Below are 21551 nucleotides of genomic sequence, written 5' to 3'. Positions count from 1 at the left end.
TTCAATTGAAAACCGATTTTACTCTTGTTCTGTACGTTAAACATAACGTCGGCCATAGTGTGCTGTACACGCTAACTTGAAAGTACCCATTAATGGTTGAAAAAGACCCATTTTGAAGAAAAGTGGCTTAACTCATTAAATGAGTAAATTTTTTACCCATTAATGAGAATCTGTTACCCATTAATGAGTAATTGTTAATCATTAATGGGTAACAGATACTCATTAATGGGTAAAATTGTTTAATCATCAATGAGTTAAACCACTTTTCTTCAAAATGGGTCTTTTTTTTACTCATTAATGAGTACTTTCAAGTTAGCGTGTATACCGCATCCGTGTACACGGTTAGAAAAAAGTGCCCAAAAGTAAGTTCTTTTCACTCATCTCGGCACTATAGTGCAGGAACCCAAAAATAGGTAAAGCGGGTCAAAGTAGTTTTCATTTACTTGTGTGCAATTCGTATGGAATTTTCCACTAGCTTTCAACGCAAAAGTAAGTTAGTTGTACCCAACAGTAGGTAAATATTATTATACTCAACGTTGGGTTCCCACACGTTACTACCCCTGTTGGGTGGTTTTGCTCCTCCGTTTTTGACAACATTAGAAGGAGAAAAGGAGACAAACTAGTCAAAAGTAGGTAAAAGCGAACTGGCCGTTGGGTACTTTTTTCTTACCGTATACGAATACAGCACCCCACACGAATAAAGCCCTACAGTAAAAGTATGGACGACTGACACCACAAAACTGAAAAAGCTGTTCCAATCGAGCAAACCCTAATAAAAAAATAACCATAAACGAACGATAACCCAAATCATTGAACTATTCCACAAATGGTTTGGATGATACCCAGAACACGTCGTTAAGCAAATTAACCATACAATTTTTATTAGGGAAGCGGTGCATTTTGACGGTTCGATTGGAACAACTTTTGACAGACGTCCATACTTTTACTGTAGGGCTTTACACACGAATTGCCGGCGACAAAGTGACGTCATTTGACATTGGGCGACTTAAAGACTGACGTTTTTAAATTGGTGTATTTTTTTTTGTCGTGCGCTCAGCCATCTTGTCTGGTTTGTTTATAAACAAACTAGACAAGATGGCTGAGTGCACGGAGCGCACCGCAAATTCCTTCACCCGAGCCGCGAAGGAAATTAGCAACTTTAACAGTAAGTATTCAAATACCTATTTGTTATATTTAGTGTTATTATTTGTAATTTAAAAAAATGATGCGTTGCATTAGTTATCTCATCCGGATTTCTCAAGCGGGTCAATTTTGATGTAATTATTTTCAAAAATTGATCCGGTTGAGATAAGCATCCTTGCTGATGCAACGCATCAACAAGGATGTTTAACTCATCCGGATTCCTCCAGCGGATCAATTTTGAAAAATAATTACAAATTCTAATAATTGGATCTGTTTCCAAAATTTTGATTATTTTGTAATTGTTTTTTTTTTTCAGCCGGCTGCTTCCAATAATTCCGGAGGTGTTCGGAAATTGAATAGAGGTAAGCTGAGGTAAGTATTGAACAGTTTGTTATTAAGTGTAATTTTTTTTAATTGATCCGCTGGATGAATCTGACTGAGTTAAGCATTCTTATTGTAAGGATGTTTAACTCATCAGGATTCCTCCAGTGGATCAATTTTGAAAAATAATTACAAAATTCTAACAAACATCCAAAATTTTGATTAATTTGTATTTTTTTTTTCAGCCGGCTGCTTCCAATAATTCCGGATTAAGGGACGGGTACGGAAATTGAATAGAGGTAGGTGTTAAACAGTTTGTTATTAAGTGTAATTATTTTTAAAAATTGATCCGCTGGAGGAATCTGACTTAGTTAAGCATCCTTACTGATGCAACGCATCAATAAGGATGTTTAACTCATCCGGATTCCTCCAGCGGATCAATTTTGATGTCTTTTTTTCCAAAAATTGATCCGCTGGAGGAATCCGACGGATTTCATTGACTGATGCAAAGCATCAACAAGGATGATTAACTCATCCGGATTCCTCCAACGGATCAATTTTGATGTTACTATTTTTCAAAATTGATCCGCTGGAGGAATCCGGCTGAGTTAAGCATCCTTGCTGATGCAACGCATCAACAAGGATGTTTAACTCATCCGGATTCCTCCAGCGGATCAATTTTGAAAAATAATTACAAATTCTAACAAACAGATCCAAAATTTTGATTATTTTGTAATTGTTTTTTTTTCAGCCGGCTGCTTCCAATAATTCCGGAGGTGTTCGGGAATAGAGGTAAGTATTGAACAATTTGTTATTAAGCGTAATTATTTTTTTAAATTGATCCGCTGGAGGAATCTGGCTGAGTTAAGCATCCTTATTGTAAGGATGTTTAACTCATCATGATTCCTCCAGCGGATCAATTTTGATGTATTTTTTTTCCAAAAATTGATCCGCTGGAGGAATCCGGCGGATTTAATTGACTGATGCAAAGCATCAACAAGGATGATTAACTCATCCGGATTCCTCCAACGGATCAATTTTGATGTAACTATTTTCCAAAATTGATCCGCAGGAGGAATCCGGCTGAGTTAAGCATCCTTACTGATGCAACGCATTCCGATGCCGGATCCCGATGTTTATGTTTAAGTTAAAGTTTTATTATAGTTAGGTAAAATTTAAAGTTAAGTTAAATTAAGTATGTAACAACTAAATTTAAGTTAAAATTATGTTAAAATAAAAGTTATGTTGATGGTAAGATAAACTTATGTTAAAGTAAAAGTTAAAATTTAGTTAAAGTTACGTTAAAGGTAAGTTAGAGTTAAGTTAAGGTTATGTTTAAGTTAAGTTAAAGTTATGTTTAAGTTAAGATAAAGTAAAGTTAAAGTTATGTGTAAGATAAAGTTAAGTTAAAGTTATGTTGAAGTTAAGTTAACGTTAAGTTAAAGTTAAGTAAAATTTAAGTTAATGTTAAGTTAACGGTAAGTTAAAATTATGTTAAGTAGAAGTTTATTCAAATTTAGGTATAAGTTATGTTAACGTTTAATTTAAATTAAATTTATGTTAAAGTTAAGTTAAAGTTATGATAATGTTAAGTTATCATTAATTTGAAATTAAAGTTGTGTTAAAGTTAAAGTTATGTTCAAGTTAAGTTAAAGTTAAGTTAAAGTTAAGTTATGTTAACGTTATGTTAAAGTTATCTTAAAGATAAGTTAAAGTTAATTTAAAGTTATGTTATGTTAAAGTTAATGTTAAGTTTAAGCTATGTGAATGCGAAGTTAAAATTAAGTTATGTTAAAATTAAGTTAGAGTTATGTTTATGCTTAAGTTAAGTTAAGCTTCAGTTAATGTTAGGTTAAAGTTATGTTAAATTTAAGTTAAAATTACGTTGAGGTTATGTTAAAGTTTAGTTAGAGCTAAAGTTAAGTTAAAGATATGTTAAGTATATGTTAGGTTAAAGTTAAGTTAAATTTATGTTAAATTTAAGTTAAAATTTCAAGTTAAGTAAAGATTAAGTTAAGGTTATGTTGCAGTTTAGTTAAAGTTAAGTTAAAGTTAGGTTAAAGTTATGTTAAATTTAAAGTTATGATAATGTTAAGTTATAATTAATTTAAAATTAAAGTAACGTTCAAGTTAAGTTAAAATTGAGTTAAAGTTGAGCACAATTTAAGTTCGTGTTTAGTTCAATTATGTTAAGTTAAGGTTTATTCAAACTAGAGTATTCTAGTTCTAGAGGTTCAAGTAAAGTTTAGGTTAAGTTAAAGTTATTTTAAAGTTAAAGTTAAGTTTTAGTTATTTTAAATTTAAAGTTAAGTTCAAGTTATTTTATAGTAAAGTTAAGTTAAATTAATGTTAAAGATAAGTTAAAGTTATGTTAAAGTTGTGTCAAAGTTAAGTTAAAGTAATTTTAAAGTTAAAGTTATGTTAAAGCTTAGTTAATGTTATGTTAAACTTTATTTAAAGTTATCCCGCATAAACAATAACCATTAGAGGAGCCTAACCACCAATTCGGGATATCATCTCAACTTTATGTGGTATGGTCGTACCATCTATGAAATTGTTAGTGTATGGTACCCGTTTATTAGGGATGTTATAGGTAAGGTAAAGTTAAGCAAAAAATAAATTAAATTTATGTTATATTTGATTAAATTTAAGTTAAAGTTTTGCTAATATTATGTTAAAGTAAAGTTAAAGTTAAGTTTAAGTTATTGTTAAGTTAAAGTTATTTTAAAGTTAAAGTTAAGTTTAAGTTATTTTAAAGTTAATTTTTTGTTAAAGTTAAGTTTAAGTTATTTTAAAGTTAAAGTTATGTTAAACTAAAGTTAAAGTTCTGTGATGGTAAGTTAAAGTTAAGTTGAAGTTAAATTAACGTTAAGTTAAAGTTACGTTAAAGTTAAGTTAACGTTATGTTATGTTATGTTAAGTATAAGTTAACTTAAAGTTAAGTTTAAGTTAAAGTTAAAGTTAAAATAATTTTGAAGTTAACGTAATGTTCAAGGTAAAGTTAGGTGAAAGCTAAGTTAAAATTAAGTTAAAGTTATGTCAAAATTAAATTAGAGTTATGTTTATGCTTAAGTTAAGTTAAAGTTCAGTTAATGTTAGGATAAAGATATGTTGAATTTAAGTTAAAATTACGTAAAGGTTATGTTAAAGTTTAATTAAAGTTAAGTTAGAGATATGTTAAGTTTATGTTAGGTTAAGTTCAAGTTATGTTAATGTTAAAGTTATTTTAAATTTAAGATTAAATTTAAAGTTAAGTTATAGTTCAGTTAATGTTAGGTTAAAGTTATGTTAAATTTAAGTCAAAATTAATTTAAGGTTTTGTTAAACTTTAGTTCAAGTTAAGTTAAAGTTATGTTAATGATAAGTTAAAGTTATTATAAAGTTTAAGTTAAGTTAAAGATCTGTTTAGTTCATGTTAGGTTATAGTTAAGTTCAAGTTATGTTAATGGTAAACTTATTTTAAATTTAAGATAAAATTTAAAGTTAATTAAAGTCAAGTTAATGTTAGGTTAAAGTTCTGTTAAATTTAAGTTAAAATTAATTTAAGGTTATGTTAAAGTTTAGTTCAAGTTAAGTTAAAGTTATGTTAAAGTTAAGTTAAAGTTATTATAAAGTTAAAGTCAAGTTAAAGATGTGTTAAGTTAATATTACATTAAAGTTAAATTAAAGTTATGTTAAATTTAAGTTAAAATTTAGTTAAGGTTGTGTTCAGGTTAAGTTAAAATTTGGTTAAAGTTATGTTAAAGTTAAAAATAAGTTAAAGTTTGTTAAAGTTAAGTTAAAGTAAAGTTAAAATTACGTTAGAGTGAAGTTAAAATTAAAATGATTTTAAAATTAAAGTAATGTTCAAGGTTAAGCTATGCGAAAGCTAAGTTAAAATTAAGTTAAAGTTATGTCAAAATTATGTGAGAGTTATATTAATGCTAAAGTTAATTTAAAGTTAAGTTAATGTTAGGTTAAAGTTATGTTAAAGTTAAGTTAAAATTAAATTAATGTTATGTTAAAGTTAAGTAAAAAAAAAGGTTAAGTTTAGTTAAAGAGAAGTTAAAGTTAAGTTAAAGATGAGTTAAAGTTAAGGTTAAGTTATGATAAAGTTAAATTAAAGTTAAGTTAAGATTAAGTTAAAGATAAGTTAAAGTTAAGTTAACGCTAAGTTAAAGTTAAGTTAAAGTTAATGCTAAGTTAAGTTAAGTTAACGTTAACGTTATCTTAAAGTTATGTTACAGATAAGTTAAAGTTATGTTATGTTATGCTCAAGTTAAGTTAAAGTTGAAGTAATGTTCAAGGTAAAGTTATGTGAAAGCTAAGTTAAAATTAAGTTAAAGTTATGTTAAAATTAATTTAGAGTTATGTTAATGCTTAAGTTAAGTTAAAGTTCAGTTAATGTTAGATTAAAGTTATGTTAAATTTAAGTTAAAATTACGTTAAGGTTATGTTAAACTTTAGTTAAATTTATGTTAAAGCTAAAGTGAAGTTAAAGATATGGTAAGTTGATGTTAGGTTAAAGTTATGTTAAAATTTAAATTATAATAAATTTCAGTTAAAATTAAGTTAAGGTTATGTTAAAGTTTAGTTAAAGTTAAGTAAAAGTTATGTTAAATTTTCCTAAAAATCTGCAAATTACTTAGACGATCTTCGAACTTCCCTGAAGTTCTGTGTACTCCCAGAAGGTCTGTGAATTTCTCTGAAGATCTTCGAACTACCCTGAAGCATTAAAAATTTCTCTAAAAGTCTACAAAACTTTCCTGAATTTCTGCAATTTTTTCTGAAGCAATAAAAATTTATCTGAAGACCTCCTTTAAGTTCTGCAAATTTCTCTGAGGATCAACAAACTTCCCTGAAATTCAGTATTTTTCCCTGACGTTCTGCCAATTTGCCTAAAGCTCTGTGAACTGCCCTGAAGTACTGAAAATAACTCTTAGATGTACGAGGATCTTTAAATTTATGTGATCTTCCCTGAAGTTCTGTGAGTTTATCTAAAGTTCTGCGAACTTCTCTGAAATTCTGTTCTATAAATTTCCCTTAGGAACTAAAAAATTATCTTTAAATTTACGAACATCACTGTAGTTCTGTTAATTTCTCTGAAGATCTTCAAACTTCCCTGAAGATCTTCAAACTTCCCTGAAGATCTGTGAACATCCATAAAGTAGTGATTATTTCTCGAAACGACGACAAACATTACTGTAGTGCTGTAAATTACTCAGAAGATCTACGAACTTCCCTGATTTTCTTTTGATTTCTCTAAAGATTTCAGTTTTTTAAAACTTTTCTGAAGTTTTTTTTTTAATTTCCCTAAAGTTCTGCTAGTTTCTCTGAAGATCTACGACCTTCGGTGTAGTAAGATCTTCATTACAATTTCCGATTATTCTACGTTCTGAAGAAATTTTCAAACGACTTCAATTCGATTTTTTATCAGATGTTGGTCCTCAGAATAATTCCTGATCAACTTGACCTCTTCGAAAAATATCTCAAGATTTTAATTTCTAATCCTTATCAACCTGACCACTTCGAATATTTTCTAAATTACTTTATTTGAATTTCTGATCAGTTGTAGGTCTTCAAAACAATTCCTGCTTATTTTGATCTCTTGTAGTAATATCCGAAAAGTTTCAATTGATTTATTGATCAGTTGTAGGTTCTCAGAATAATACCTGATCAATTTAAACTATTCAAAGAATATCAAAAGGACATCGTTTGAATTTCTGTTCAGTTGTAGGTCTTCAGAATAATTATTAACTTAAATTAAATTAAATCTGGTATTTTTCTGATGTTTATAGAACTACCCTGAAGTTCTAGTAGTTCTTCTAACTAACCTTAAAATGTACATTTACCGCTATACCGCTATGCCGCTGTCCTGGTGTCATTGGGTTCGGCCCTTTACCTGGCTCGTAGACATTTCAAAGACAACAATGTCTGCATGATGTTTATACATCGGTTCAAACTATGCGTATTGATAAGTTTTCTGAAAAGATTTGGATCTAGGTGCATAGTTTGCTTTGATAGTCTTTCACAGTTTCTCTAGCATTCTCTAGTCTTAGCTCATCTAAATATTTACTGCAAAATCCCTGGATTAATCTTCAATTTGGCTTTGTTTTCTTGTTTATTTTCTATCGTTCTATGTTCTGCAACCGAGTGGCAACCACTTACGCCAGGGAGGCAATTGAACACCTAGACCTGGACTCATCAACTCAAGGGCCAGGATCCACGGCTGTGCTTCTTTTCGAAGGAAGGCATGACACCACCAAAGCAACCAAGGAAGTCATCAATCACCACCAACTGACGAGTTTCGTTTGTGGTTCGACACATGCACGGAGCATTTGTGTTTTGCTAAATTTTGCTAATTATTGGGGAATTTCCCTAAACTTTCACGCGGCCACCAGTTTTCACTCTTCCACAGGCCTTAAGGGTAACCCACATTAGATCTGCTTGCGTTGCGTTGTCGTAAATTTTATAGTTAGACAATATATTTAGCTGTCACTTTGCTGCATCGCGCCAGATCCGGATCTAATGTGGGTGGCCCTGTAGATTTGGAAACTTGATTATGTAAACACTAGGCATCTTTTTCTGGTAGTTCGTTCAAAAATGATACAACAATCGTCAAGCTCGCTGTAACGTCACCTAGTGCCTCGTCACCTACAAATTGGCGCCTAAGTCAGTGGTCTAATAACTCTTAGCGCGCTAATGGCATAGTTCCCCTGCCGCATAGAGAGTTGCCACAATGACATTAGGTTAGCTAAGGTCAGTTAACTGACTGGTGGGAAACGGGAGCTTACGCAATGACTATTCTGTATGCATTTAAGAGATAGTCTACCAGAATGGATGATTTTTTTTGTACAATTTTATGTTTTCTGATTGTGCAAAACATGAGAATTAACTTTTCCAATGCTTTCAATTGTACAAAGCATTAGTGCTAGAAACATGATCTTGCAAACACTACACACCTTAACTGTTAGTTTGATTAAAAAATGCTGCAACAATCGTCAAGCTCGCTGTAATGTCACCAAGTGCCTCGTCACCTACAAATTGGCGCCTATGTCAGTGGTCTAATAACTCTTAGCGCGCTAATGGCATAGTTCCCCTGCCGCATAGAGAGTTGCCGCAATGACATTAGGTTAGCTAAGGTCAGTTAACTGACTGGTGGGAAACGGGAGCTTCAGCATTGACAGTTATGTACGCATTTTTATGATGTTATCTAACAACAATGGTGTGTAGTGTTTACACGATTATGTTACTAATTCTAATGTGTTGTAAATATAATTGAAAGCATTTGAAAAGTAAGATTCTAGTGTTTTGTATATCTAAAAACATTAGTAAACATCTACATTTTAAAACATTCAAACAACGTTTACTTTAAACGTTTTGTACATCTGAAAACATCAGAGAACAACAAACAGGAAGTACAATTGAAAACATCCGAACAACGTTTAGTTCTAACGTTGTGTACATCCGAAAACATCCAAAAAACGTTTGGTTCTAGCATCGGGAAACATCTACATAAGAAAACATTAGAATACATTTACATATAAAAACATCCGAACAACGTTTAGTTCTAACGTTTTTTACATCCGAAAACATCCAAAAACGTTTGGTTCTAACATCAGGAAACTTCTACATTAAAAAACATCAGAAAACATTTACATATAAAAACATTTAAACAACGTTTAGTTCTAACGTTTTTTACATCCGAGAACATCCGAAAACGTTTGGTTCTAACATCGGGAAACATCTACATTAGAAAACATCAGAAAACGTTTACATATAAAAACATCCGAACAACGTTTAGTTCTAACGTAATGTACATCAGAAAACATCCTTAAAACGTTTGGTTCTAATGTCAAGAGATTGAAATTTTTGACGTCAGACCGACATTAGAATGGCAAAATTTTGTTCCAAAATTTCTGATGTATACACCATGTTACGTTGCTTAAATACAACTAAATCATAATGTTTTCTAATGTTTGACATCAGGCATACATTTGATTTCGATGCTGATGTAGACATCAAAATCAAACGTTGGGCTAATGTAAATTTCTATTCGGGTTGCTACAGCTAAGCGAAACAATTTTCTAGAATTTGTTCAATGCAGAGTTGTAACAAGTTGTATTAGCTATCAAAAGCAATAGCAAACGTACCGAGAAACGTTAAATCTAGCGAGTTATTAACAAAAGAGAAAATCGATGAAGAGAATCGATCATCGCGTATAGGCCCTTATGCATGCTCACTGTCGAATTAACAAGTAAGGCCCGTGATTTTCCAAGTCAACAGTTATGACAGTTCCCACGCAGCGTATTCACATTAGGTCCTAAGTAACATTGACAGATTCTCTTCGTCGAATTTCTCTTTCAGGGTGTCGACTCAAAGTCGAAAAAAATTCCCTGACTTTCCCTGACTTTCCAGTCGGTTTTCAGAAAAAAATCCAATCCACAAAACTTCGTTATTTTAACCTAAGAAGCTACAACGTGATGTGCTTTATTATACCGTAGTGCAAATTAAGGTTAGTTTAAAATGAGCAGCAGGGTAAGCTTTCGAAAATATCAAGAATAGCATACTCATGGCACGTATAACAGAACTTGATACTAATACAATTTTTACAGAACATATGGCCAACTATACCTACGAAGGATGTGAATAGGCCTAGGGCTATAAATATATATTATAATATAATAATGAATAACTACTGCTCACAACTAGGCTCACTATTCATTACTATGTAATAATAGGAATATTTAATCAATGTCACCAAGCTCTCAATTTGTGTTCATAATTTCACAGCCAAATAAAAATCAACCGACGATCCTTTCTCTTAACATATGAATTATTGTAAAGTAACAGAGCAGTGATTATTCTTGCTTTGGCAACCGAGCCTGAGGATGCACTGCTCATGCATTAGTCAGTTTCGTACTTTCTGGAACTCCACATGACAACCGCAGACATGGCAAAATAATTTAAGCTTAATTATCATTAACATTTTATTCTCTCAGTGAGTTCACAATACAACGAGAAATTGCAAGTTGATTATGTTTATTTTTGGATTACTTTTAAAAAGGTTTATCATTTGAGCAGAACAATTTTCTCCTGCAAACTCTCGGCTTCTTTTTGAGCATCTTGAGCTCTCGGAATCGAGAGCTTCTTTCATACGACGATCCTTGTCTACATGGAAAGCGAATGCGATTTTTCGAACTCGCTGAATAAGCTCATTCAAAATTTGTTCGTTTTCCAACCCGCCTGCATGAGTAACACCATCATAGATCTGACATCGCGCTACGACCAACCGGTGAACACTCGTGTTTATTTCAGTTACCGTGGGGACGTAATTTGTGATTCGACCCGGTCCCTTTCAAACTGTATCATTATTTATAAACGGTCCTTACATTTGAAATGACGTTTCACATTCATCTAGTGATGGCCGATTTTCATTCGAATAATCGATTAATCGATTAACGAACCCAAAAGTAAAATATTTGTAATCGGCCATATCATGCCGATATAAGCATTAACTTCTCCAGAGGATCATCATCGATCGTTTCAAACATGTGCTGCACTCTTATTGGTGGAAAAATGGCAGCACAGCGAACAAAAAAATAATCGATTAGTTGTTAATCGAGTAGTTAAAAAATGGGACATCTCTGATTTTGGTGTGATTGTTTTGATAAAAATGAGCGCAAAATTTCATCTCTACCGAGGGGGCAACAAAACCACTAAATTAATCATTTTGTTCGACCATTTTCCACAGAGATGGCGTTGTTCCGCTGGTAGGAAGTGATAAAAATCCCCATATAGAAATTGAGAGAAGTGGGAATAATTCGCTTTCGGTGCATATTCAGGTCAAAATAAGTGAACGACAACCTAAAGAAACTAGTCAAGGGCTTTGTCGTTCAGTTTTTTCCCGGAAATTAATACTTAACAAGCTACAATTAAATAAAAATGATTTTTCCCCATACAATTTTACCTGCTTTACTACCAGTCCCCAGAGAGCCAAAAAAATTCAAATTTGTGAGAGAAATTCTCTCTCACGAGCTCAATCTCTCAACGTGCCATGTATTTTGTTGACACTCGATTTGTGATTTCCCTTTCACAGATTACAAAATAGAGTACTTGACACTACGAAACATGTCTGGTACCTCTATATATGCATTTGCTTTAACATTTGAAGTCCCTCCTTTTTTACATATTCTGCGCAAAAGATACTTTACGCCCCTTCCTGTTGCTCCGTTGACACGTACCGTAACTCAATCTGCCCCTGCTGAACCAAATCGCAGACGAACTGATGTTTAACATCGATGTGCTTAAGGTGAATTGGGGGATCACTTGATTAATCACCACGGTTATGTATTTGTGCGATAATAATCATTGACCATGTCACTGTGTGTGTGAGATGAAATTGTTTGTTTACTCTGGAATCATCGAAGCTGCAATTTTTCTTTGTCAACATAACCGTAACCATTCCAGTTGGCAATGTTAATGCATCAAAGTTGGCGTATATTTTCAGCATTACTTTTTCGATGGATTTGTCGTTTCGGGGCTCGAAATCGGAATTGTATGGTTTGCAAGTCGGTGCCTGTTGGCTGCGTTGGTTGAACTCGACAGTCTTCTTACAGGCAGGGCAGTTACAAACCGCCAACGGATCTAATTCAGCGGATTTCATTGGAGGACCTCCTGGAATGCTCATAATCACGGTTTCGGAGCGAGTCAAAGAAACTGCTTTCTTCGGTTTCGTTGCGGCGAAGCTTTCTTCAAATCGACCGCCTGAAAACAGTATTCAAATTAGTGCAGTTCTCGAAATTATCAACCACATATACTTGCCGGTGCGCATCATTGAATCTCCCCCAACTATACGTAGGCCTGTTTCGTCCCTCGCAAGAGATGGTGAACCTAGTTCGAGGTCAAGAGGACATTCATCTATATGTCCTGATGTTAGCTCATCAGTATCCAGGAGGCGTTCGCTATTCACTTCGGCTTGATGTGACCAGAAGAATTCAGTCTCGTGTGACGGAGGGAGTAATTCAATTTCAACCATCGCCGGTAAGGCAATTTCGCCAGGACCCGTAAGCAGCATCAACAGGTTTTCCGAATGCGGTAGTGAAATTTCTTCTACATCACGCGTCGTATAGCTATCTGATGCTGTTTGGGTGTCATATTCTGCAAGAAAAACGTTCTAAGTGATACGAAGAGAAAATTAAATGAACTCTTACCTTTACGGATTATTTCTTCCCAGCCTATGTTTGCATTCTCGTGTGGGACAGGGTCTATTGAAAGATCTCCGACACGGACGTTGTGTTTGTCTCCCATCTGCTTTTCGTGGGAAATTGATGACCGGACCAAATAATGATCACCTCCGTCATTTGCAAGGAGCGGCGTACCTGGCTCAAGATCGATGGGAAAATCATCTCTGATTCTTGTCGGGCTTGTGGACAGGAGATGTTCGATATCCGCTTCGGGTTGGTAGCACCAAAAGGATTCTGTTCCATCTAACGGAAACGGAGATTGCAATTGCCTCCCATCCATCTGCAGTAAAGCGGTATCGTCAGGATCCGGTAGCATGGAAAGGTTTTCGTGATACGACATTGGAATTTCCTGTAGATCGCTTGCTGAATAGGTATCCGCTGATCGCAGAGTATGATGTTCTGGATGTTCTAAAAAAAAAAGTTATCACGAAGTGAAACTAAACGTATTAAAAGCAATCTTACCTTCATCAGTTACGCCTTCCAGCTCCACGTAATCTACTTCGTCTATATCAGGATCTGTAGGGGGATCTCCGGAACGAACGGTAGCCTGGTTCGTTTGCTTTTTTCCGGGAGATCCATCCTAAAAACGCTGATTTACGTTTTTTCGAAACTTGCGGCATGTTGATTTCGCACTGTTTATATTTACATTTTGAAAGCTGTCAAAATCAGCTGGACGGTCAGACGGCAGTGTGGCCAGATGGTCAGTGCAAATTTGATTAAGAAATTGTTTATTTATTTTTTTTAATACTAATTACAAAAAATTAATTCCAAATAAAAAAAATATTATGTTGTGATAACAGTTGACTATTAAAACATTTTTTTTTAATTTTCAAAGCAAAAACGCATTTTCAATATAATTTTCTTGGAAAGCAAATTGACATCACTGGACGTGATGATTGATGATTGCTTACGCACATTGTTGCATGCAGAGTGTATAGTAAACACGAATCGAATTTTTTGTGTTTGATTCATGAATCAATATTTTTTTGTAAAAATAAGTGAAATTGGTGCAGTTTTGGCTACAATAAACATCAGACCAGGTAATTAGTTGTTGCAGAAGTGCTGTGATGCAGTACAGCAGTTGTTTTATAAGTGGATATTTGAAAACGGAATGAAACAAATTTTGTGGAAAAAGTGAACAGGGATACAACAACAAGTGTATCAAGAAGAAGCAGAATCGGAACATTGATTCGTGTGATAAAAATAGCAATGCTGCATGTTTTTTAGTGACTTTTCTTAGCTGGAATATGTGTAATTAAGTGTCTAGTATGTTGTCATGCAATATTTCCCAGAACAATAAGACATATTGTGCACATATTCAGTTTTTGACTAATTGGTGATTTTTCACACACACTTTGATGGCTTCTTCTTCTTCTTCTTCTTTACTGATTCGCCATACTTAATTGACTTCCCAATTCACGTTAACATACCGCAGTATGCGTTTCAAATGAGCCCAATGCTCATCGGTTGGACAGCTTTGAAATTGGCTGCAATAATTGACTGCCGCAAACAGATCAGGCCGAGTGGTAAGTGTAACATACATTAATCAGCCCACCAACTCGCGGTACGGCTTGGAAGTACGCTTCAATTCATCACCTTTCTGCAGTCGAAGACGGCACTCCATCGGAACAGAAATCGGTTTGCACTCAGACATGTTGAATCTTGTTAACAGGGTCTCCAAATATCTGCGCTGGCTGATTCGCATGATTCTCTCATCGATGTCCCTCTCAATTTTCATTTCGAGAAAACAGGATACCTCCTTCGAATCCGTCATTCGAAACTCCTTCGACAAACAGCTCTTGATGACCTTGATCTGCTTCAAGTCGTGACCGATAATCAATATGTCGTCTACATATAATAGCAAAAACACCATCTTGCTACCTTGGCTTCTGTAGTAGAGACACGAATCATTCTTGCTACGCTGAAAACCGAGATTGGTGATGAAACTGTCAAACTTGTCATTCCAGACCTTTGAGGCCTGTTTGAGGCCATAAAGCGTCTTCCTCAAACGGCATACTAATCCTCCTCCTACTTCGTAGCCTTCGGGTTGCGACATATAGATTTCCTCTGCAAGATCTCCATTGAGGAAAGCCGATTGAACATCCATTTGATGGATATGCATCCGTTCTTTGTTCGCCACAGCTAACAAGGCTCTCAGTGTGTCTACTCTAGCAACCGGGGAATAAGTTTCAGTGTAGTCGTAACCGAGACGTTGGCTGAAACCGCGTGCAACCAGACGCGCCTTATACTTGTCTGGCTCATCTCCATTCCCGGGTTTAATCCTAAACACCCATTTACAAGACACCTCGTTCCGCCCCTTGGGAAGTTTTACTAGATCCCATGTGCTGTTTCGCTTCAGAGCATCCAGCTCCGCCTGGATGGCCACCTGCCATCTTGGCCAGTCATCCCTCTTCTTCAGCTCTGCTATGGTACTCGGCAAGTTGTCGACGTACTCCATTGCTCCAAAAGCGAATCCCGCGAACGTCATGTCATAATCCTGCTGCCATACAGGAGGCTTCCTGTTCCGGGTTCCAGTTGTTGGTTCACCACTTGCATCACCACCATCAATCCGAGTTGCTTCATCGTTGTCCTCTTCGCGCGTGGTGTCATCACAGCTATCGAAACCCTCTTCTTCGGAGCCATCTTCATGATCCGACTCGCTATGATCGCCACCTTCGCTCTGCAACTCCTCCTGGGAACTCTCATTCGTAATTGATTCACTCGATACACGAATCATCGTTGTTATCGATTTCTCCTTCTCGATCGACTCCGCTTTGGCATTCTCGTCAATGATAACATCGCGAACTGTGACAATCCGTCGTTGTTTGGCATTCCATACACGATACCCGTTTGCACCGTAGCCCACGAAAATTCCCTTACAGCTTTTCTCGTCCAGCTTCCTACGGGTTTCCTTCGGAATGTGGCAATAAGCCGGAGAGCCGAAAACTTTCAATTTCGAAACGTCCGGTCGCTTACCATTCCACATCTCCGCTGGTGTCACTTTCTGCCCAATCGCACAAGCAGGGCTCCTGTTCGCTAGAAACGCCGCCGTTTCAATCGCTTCTCCCCAGAACGTTTTGCTTATGCCGGAGTCGAACAGCATCGAACGGGCCTTCTCCACGAGCGTTCGATTCATCCGTTCGCTCACTCCGTTTTGTTCGGGGGAGTACACACAGAGATTATTTTACTGGGGTCAGTAATTTTTTACTGGGTTTTCAAACAGCTGAAAAAGTCAGTAAACTGAAAATAACGGTCACACGTAATGCAACGAACAATTTTAAAATATTTTATTTTTATCATCAAATAAATGTAATAAGAACACAGTCTGTATAAATTTCAAGAAAAAATCACTTTTATACAATTTTTACAATTTTTTTAAGTTTACTGACTTTTTCCGCTGTTCAAAAACCCAGTAAAAAATTACCGAACAGGGAGGCCGTGATTTTGTGTGTAAGGAACTGTGAACTCCATTTTGATTCCCTGCTGCTGGCAGAACGAACGCATCTGTTTGCCAACATACTCCCCACCGTTGTCTGAACGCAGGCGGGAAATCTTGGCAGTTGCTTGCGCCTCGTAGTCCTTAAAGCAGCTGGCAACCTCGTCTTTTGACCAATCGTCAATGAAAGTGACGAAGTATTTCTCCTCACTCCCCCGCATAAACGCGAACCATAAATTGACCTTACCTAAAATGGTTAAAAATTGTTTATAATCCCTGCTAAACTTTAACTGAAATGGTTATGGAACTTTACATGAACGTTTAATGATAAAGTTTCAACCTTATGTATTATGGTTTTCTGGAACTGGACCTTACAAATAATGGGTTGTTAAGAACCATTACCATTCCAAATTCTTGTTTTCTCCATACATTTTCAGAAAAAGAACTATATAAGAACGTTTTTACTTATGATTTGAGAACATTAATGGTAATGGTTATGGTAGTCAGTAAGGTCCATTAATGGTTTTGTATTATCGCTCAACTTTACGTGGAATATATCGTGAATTGATAATTAGTAAATTACAGGCAACCAATTCGCGATATATTCCACATAAAGTTGATCGATGTTACAAAACCATTCGTGGACCTTACTGACTACCATAACCATTACCAGTAAAGTTCTCAAACCATAAGTTAAAAGGTTCTAATATAGTTCTCTTTCCGAAAATGTGTGGAGAAAACAAGAATTTGGAACGGTAATGGTTCTTAACAACCCATTATTTGTAAGGTCCAGTTCCAAAAAACCATAATACATAAGGTTGAAACTTTATCATTAAACGTTCATGTAAAGTTCCATAACCATTTCAGTTAAAGTTTAGCAGGGATTATAAACAATTTTTAACCATTTTAGGTAAGGTCAATTTATGGTTCGCGTTTATGCGGGCCAACTTCCCGGTGTCACCGGTCCGCAAATGTCGGAGCGAGCTTTTTTCTAACTGTGAGACCGACTATAGTCGCTATATTCATAGTCAGGCGGATAGAATTTCGATCCATCAAAAAGCGGAACCAATTCAATATATTGTAGACCAACAATTGAAAAGGCACTATCAACTTTTATAAACAAAACGTTGATTATTCTTTCCTCGCCAATCGAACACAAATTACCGGCATCATCGGATAGGGGAAACTTTCCTCAACCCAAAGATGGTGTTAGTTTGCGTAGGCAAGCCTTGAGTCACGAGAAAAGGGTTTCCGAAGTTTTGTTCGCAATAGCTGATGTGCTCTTTTCTGTTGTTGGTCATGATTTGCTCGATTGGTTCCGCTATAAGCCATTTTACGAGACGTTTTGATGACAGTTCCTGGCGGGCCGCTCGTGGCATTGTTATTGTTTACGTCTGATATTTTTGTTTTGATTCTCTGCACGGCCAACAAAAGTAACTCACGAGTGTATGAGCTTACCACGGATTTACCCAAAAGTAAGCAAGCTAAACACACTCCGTGAGTCACTTTTGATGGCCGTGTAGTTGCGAATGAAGATATTCGGCCCGCCAGTAAATGTCAAAATTAGTAAACAGAATAAAATCAGCTGACTCGATCTGTCTCGTAAAATGCCTTATTTGACGGTTCAATTGGTTCCCGAGATTCTATCCGCCAGACTATGAATATAGCGACTATAAGACCGACTGGTTGAAACCCCGCCGAGAAAAAGCGGTGGGTGCATCTCAGTGGGTAACGCGTTCTTCGGGCGATAGCGGTACGAATATTGGCGTACGTCACTGTAGAACGCGATAATCAAAACAGACAAAATAAAAACCTCCGCTTGCTTGCCTGTCAAGCATTCGGAAACGTCAGCGTAATCGCTAAAGATAACAAATTTACTCGTCACCATTGGCGTTGACGGCGACTCTGTAGCTCTTTACTCCTATGAGAAAATCCATAAGCAAACGTCAGACTGTGCGTGAAACATGGCGGACTTTGTACTATCCTTTCACTCCACCGAAAATTCCCATAAGAAACTGTCTATATTTGCTTGAAGAGCAAATTTTTCGACGGTGCCGTCAACGCCAATTGTGAGTGCACCAAAAGAGATTTACATACATCGGTCGCAGCTGGTTGTATTTTGTGAAAAATTAGCATCTATTGTAATGTAATAAAAATTCTTGGTTTATACCATTGCCGCAGTTAGTTGTGCGTGTTGGTCGAATGTTGAGAGACTAGATTCGTTTGAAGCAGTTGTAGTTGTTGTTAAAGCACAATGTTTACTTTTCGATCAGGATCGATATATTCAGGTAGAACGTAATCAAAACAGCACAACGAGAGTGTGCGAAGTATGTTATTGTCAATCGATATTCTAATAAAAATCAGTAATTTAAAGTTAAAAAGTTCACGCGTTCTGGTAAACAAAAACAGTAGTGAGTAATTTAGAGTTTAAAGTGCTGTACGATGCTTTGCTACGAAGGTAAGCTAAGCCTGTACTGCTTCGCCAGTTCAGTTTTCAGCCTTGCGTTATTGTGGATCTTTTTCGATTTGGGTGTGTTTGCCGGAGAGGTACAATTCTGGGTCAAAGTCGGTTTTCTCGGTGCCTACTATTTGGTGCTGAACGTGATCATCCGGTTGAAATTCAACACCAAAGACTATCAGGTGAGATTTATAGAATGATTATGCATTCAAGCGGCGATATGTATGTGAATGACTCAAAATAAATACCGCTGGGCAAATGGGGTGAGACAGTGGGAGAAAATGATGACTTCATCGAACGAGCAAGGTTCTACAATATGTTTTCGCCTTTAAGCTTACAATGCGCGTCTTTGTTTACTTCACGTTAAATAAATTACTCGAAGTAATGATCAAGGACGGGAAAACGGTGGCGGCAGCTGGGCGGTAGTTATTTTGGGACGGTTCTTCTTTGCTTTGAAATACATACAAGCCTATTTTTGTTTGGAGCTTTCTGTTTCCGAACTTGTTTTAAATTTATGTTAATCTCTTTTTCTCAGATTGCAGTTCGAGCAACGTTCTTGGGAGCGGTTTTCGCATTGGGGGTCATCATCTTCCAAAACTGTGACGATGAGTACAAATCGTTCGGGGTGTACGTCACGCTGATGTCGGTATTTCATTATTCGGAATATCTCGGTATAGCGTTCTGTAATCCGAAAACGCTGTCGCCAGATTCGTTCATCCTGAATCATTCGATTCACTATGCCCTGGCGGCGACGGCCAGCTGGGTGGAGTACTTCGTCGAGGTATACTTTTTCCCTGGTGAGTATTCGGTGCTATAACGGTCGTTGAGGTGCTACGAACTTGTCTACTTATAAACTAGAGATTACTACTAATCCTATTTCTTAGCCCTTAGTTTCTCTGATCAGTCCTGGCGTTCTCAGAGTTTCCCTGAAGTTCTCTCAATTCTCGTGAAGTTCTTCGTACGATCCTGAAATGAATGGAACTGTCCTGAAATCCTTTAAACTTTCCAGAAGTTCTCTGAGTTTTTGAGAAGTTTTCGAAATATTACTGATGATTTTTTTAAGTTGTATGGAGTTCTCTGGACATTTCTGAAATTCCCAGAGTTTCTTAAAGGTTCTCGAAATTTTCCAGAAGTTAATGGACTTTCCAAAAGTCACTGGCTGGAAGGTTTGAAGAAACTTCCGCGGAACATTGGAAGACATTTCCGGAGAAAGAAGAAAAGAACTTTCGGGAAAAGAAGGCGGAATCTTCCAGGACATGTCGGAAGAAGCTTTCGTGCAAAGCCGGACGTTCCAATTCTTATGAGTAACTAGGTTAAAGAGTATATCTGGTCACCCGATAAAAATGGTGGTAAGCTCCAACCGGTATTATCCTCGAATTAAATCTCGATCAAGAATGTCCGGCTGCTTTGATGTCAACATCAGAGTGAATAAACGCGACATTAAGCAAATATTTTGCAGACCATCCAAACAGGGACGGTATTAAAAGTTAATCCGAGTTGGAGCTTATCGCCATAACTGTTTCCCGATTCACGGGTAGCCAAAAATATCCGGGAAATGGAAACACTACTCCAGAATAATTTCTGAGAAGTTTTAGAAAAACTACCTACGAGGAAATTTCAAGAAAATTTTATGTTAACTACTAGGAAACTTCAGTCCAATTTCAGCAAATTACGAGGAAGTTCAGGGAATCTCACGAAAACTCTAGAAGATATTCCAGGGGAATTTTGGGTGACTTCAAGGGAACGTTTAGCCAATGTGATTATTTTAGGCAAATCTCTAGAATCATGGAAGAAAGAAAAGTCTTCCCGATTATAATCTAGGTAATAATCAGTTTAAATCTTTCTTCTAGAAATCAAAACCTACCGACTGTTGTGGTTAATTGGCTTGGTGCTTTGTTTCACTGGAGAAATCCTGCGTAAACTAGCCATGATCACGGCGAGTAACAATTTCAGTCACATTGTAAGTCTTTTCGAGCCTCAACCTATCACACAACTCTCTAACAGCTCGATTCTAATCTTTAGGTTCAGTTCGAGCGCCATCAGGGCCACGAGCTGGTAACTCACGGTGTGTTCAGTCTAATGAGGCATCCTTCGTACGTGGGATGGTTCTGGTGGTCAATCGGGACGCAGGTAGGTCGTTGAATAATCCTCCTAGAAATTCAGTTTTTTTTTCAATATCTCCACCCTGAACAGGTCGTCATGGCGAACCCAGTTTGCTTCATCATCTACACCCTCGCTAGCTGGAAGTTCTTCCACGATCGGATTTTCATGGAGGAAATCACGTTGCTGAATTTCTTCGGCGAGGATTACTACAAGTACCAGCAACGGGTGCCCACGGGACTGCCATTCATTAGAGGCTTCAAGGTGGACCTGTGATGTTTGGAGAACGATCATCCTCGTGAAGGGAACGGGGACGAAGGGGATAGGAACGAACAGGATCTGCCATTGCCTGATGAGACTGACCAATGGGCAACGAGCAGCGGTGGTGGAGGAAAGCGAAGGAATGAAAGTATGAGGATCACGTTGAAGGACAGTGACCAGGAGGAGGAGGAGGAGGACGAGGATGATCGTAGGAATATGACCGGGAGTTTTTACCACGGTCGCAATCGACGCTATTCCGGTAGCTATGACAATGTGTACGAGGAGTCGACGGTGGTTTAAAGGGTAAAGGGAGAGTGATAGTGGAGTGTGTTAGGACTTTTTTTTTCTATTGATTCGATTGTTTTTTTTTATACTCACACATTTTTGTTCCGTACTGCTGATTGGTTGAATAATTTTCAACTTTAAAGTCGAAAAAGCACAGTTGTCGAATAAGGAAAACTATAGTCATTAGATTAGGGAGCTGTGAAAATTGTAAATTTATTATCTGTCTCGAAAATATTTTCTTTCGGCGATTGAGGTTGGCATGCACTTAGCAGTGAATGTTTTCTCTTCGGTGCATACCACCCTAAATTGCGAACCTGTAAAC

The 21551-nt window shown here is 36.4% G+C and overlaps 1 protein-coding gene and 1 long non-coding RNA gene across 2 annotated transcripts; both read left to right on the top strand.

The window, feature by feature from the left end:
* The first annotated feature begins 770 nt into the window (after positions 1-770).
* LOC135708959 (uncharacterized) lies at positions 771-7762 on the top strand. Its single transcript, XR_010518334.1, has 5 exons — positions 771-1165; positions 1460-1515; positions 1710-1763; positions 2216-2256; positions 7598-7762. It is a non-coding gene; the product is annotated as an uncharacterized LOC135708959 (long non-coding RNA).
* Positions 7763-18231: 10469 nt separating this feature from the next.
* ste14 (isoprenylcysteine carboxylmethyltransferase ste14) lies at positions 18232-21542 on the top strand. Its single transcript, XM_065231153.1, has 5 exons — positions 18232-18765; positions 19119-19380; positions 20434-20543; positions 20606-20713; positions 20777-21542. Exons 1-5 carry the CDS (start codon positions 18568-18570, stop codon positions 20957-20959), a joined length of 861 nt encoding a protein of 286 aa, XP_065087225.1. The 5' UTR covers positions 18232-18567; the 3' UTR covers positions 20960-21542.
* Positions 21543-21551: the final 9 nt, after the last annotated feature.

This window comes from Ochlerotatus camptorhynchus, unplaced genomic scaffold (assembly GCF_037179485.1).
Source record: "Ochlerotatus camptorhynchus isolate MF236.1 unplaced genomic scaffold, CSIRO-AGI_Acam_v1.1 ptg000343l, whole genome shotgun sequence".
Lineage (NCBI taxonomy): Eukaryota > Metazoa > Arthropoda > Insecta > Diptera > Culicidae > Ochlerotatus > Ochlerotatus camptorhynchus.
Note: the sequence above shows the minus strand (reverse complement) of the source record. Positions and strands in the feature narration are given on the sequence as shown.

Coding starts and splice junctions, on each gene's coding strand:
- ste14 (XM_065231153.1), top strand. CDS start 18,568: ATGCTTTGCTACGAAGGTAAGCTAAGCCTGTACTGCTTCGCCAGTTCA. Junction 18,766..19,118: donor TCAACACCAAAGACTATCAG/GTGAGATTTATA, acceptor TCTTTTTCTCAG/ATTGCAGTTCGAGCAACGTT. Junction 19,381..20,433: donor CGAGGTATACTTTTTCCCTG/GTGAGTATTCGG, acceptor TCTTTCTTCTAG/AAATCAAAACCTACCGACTG.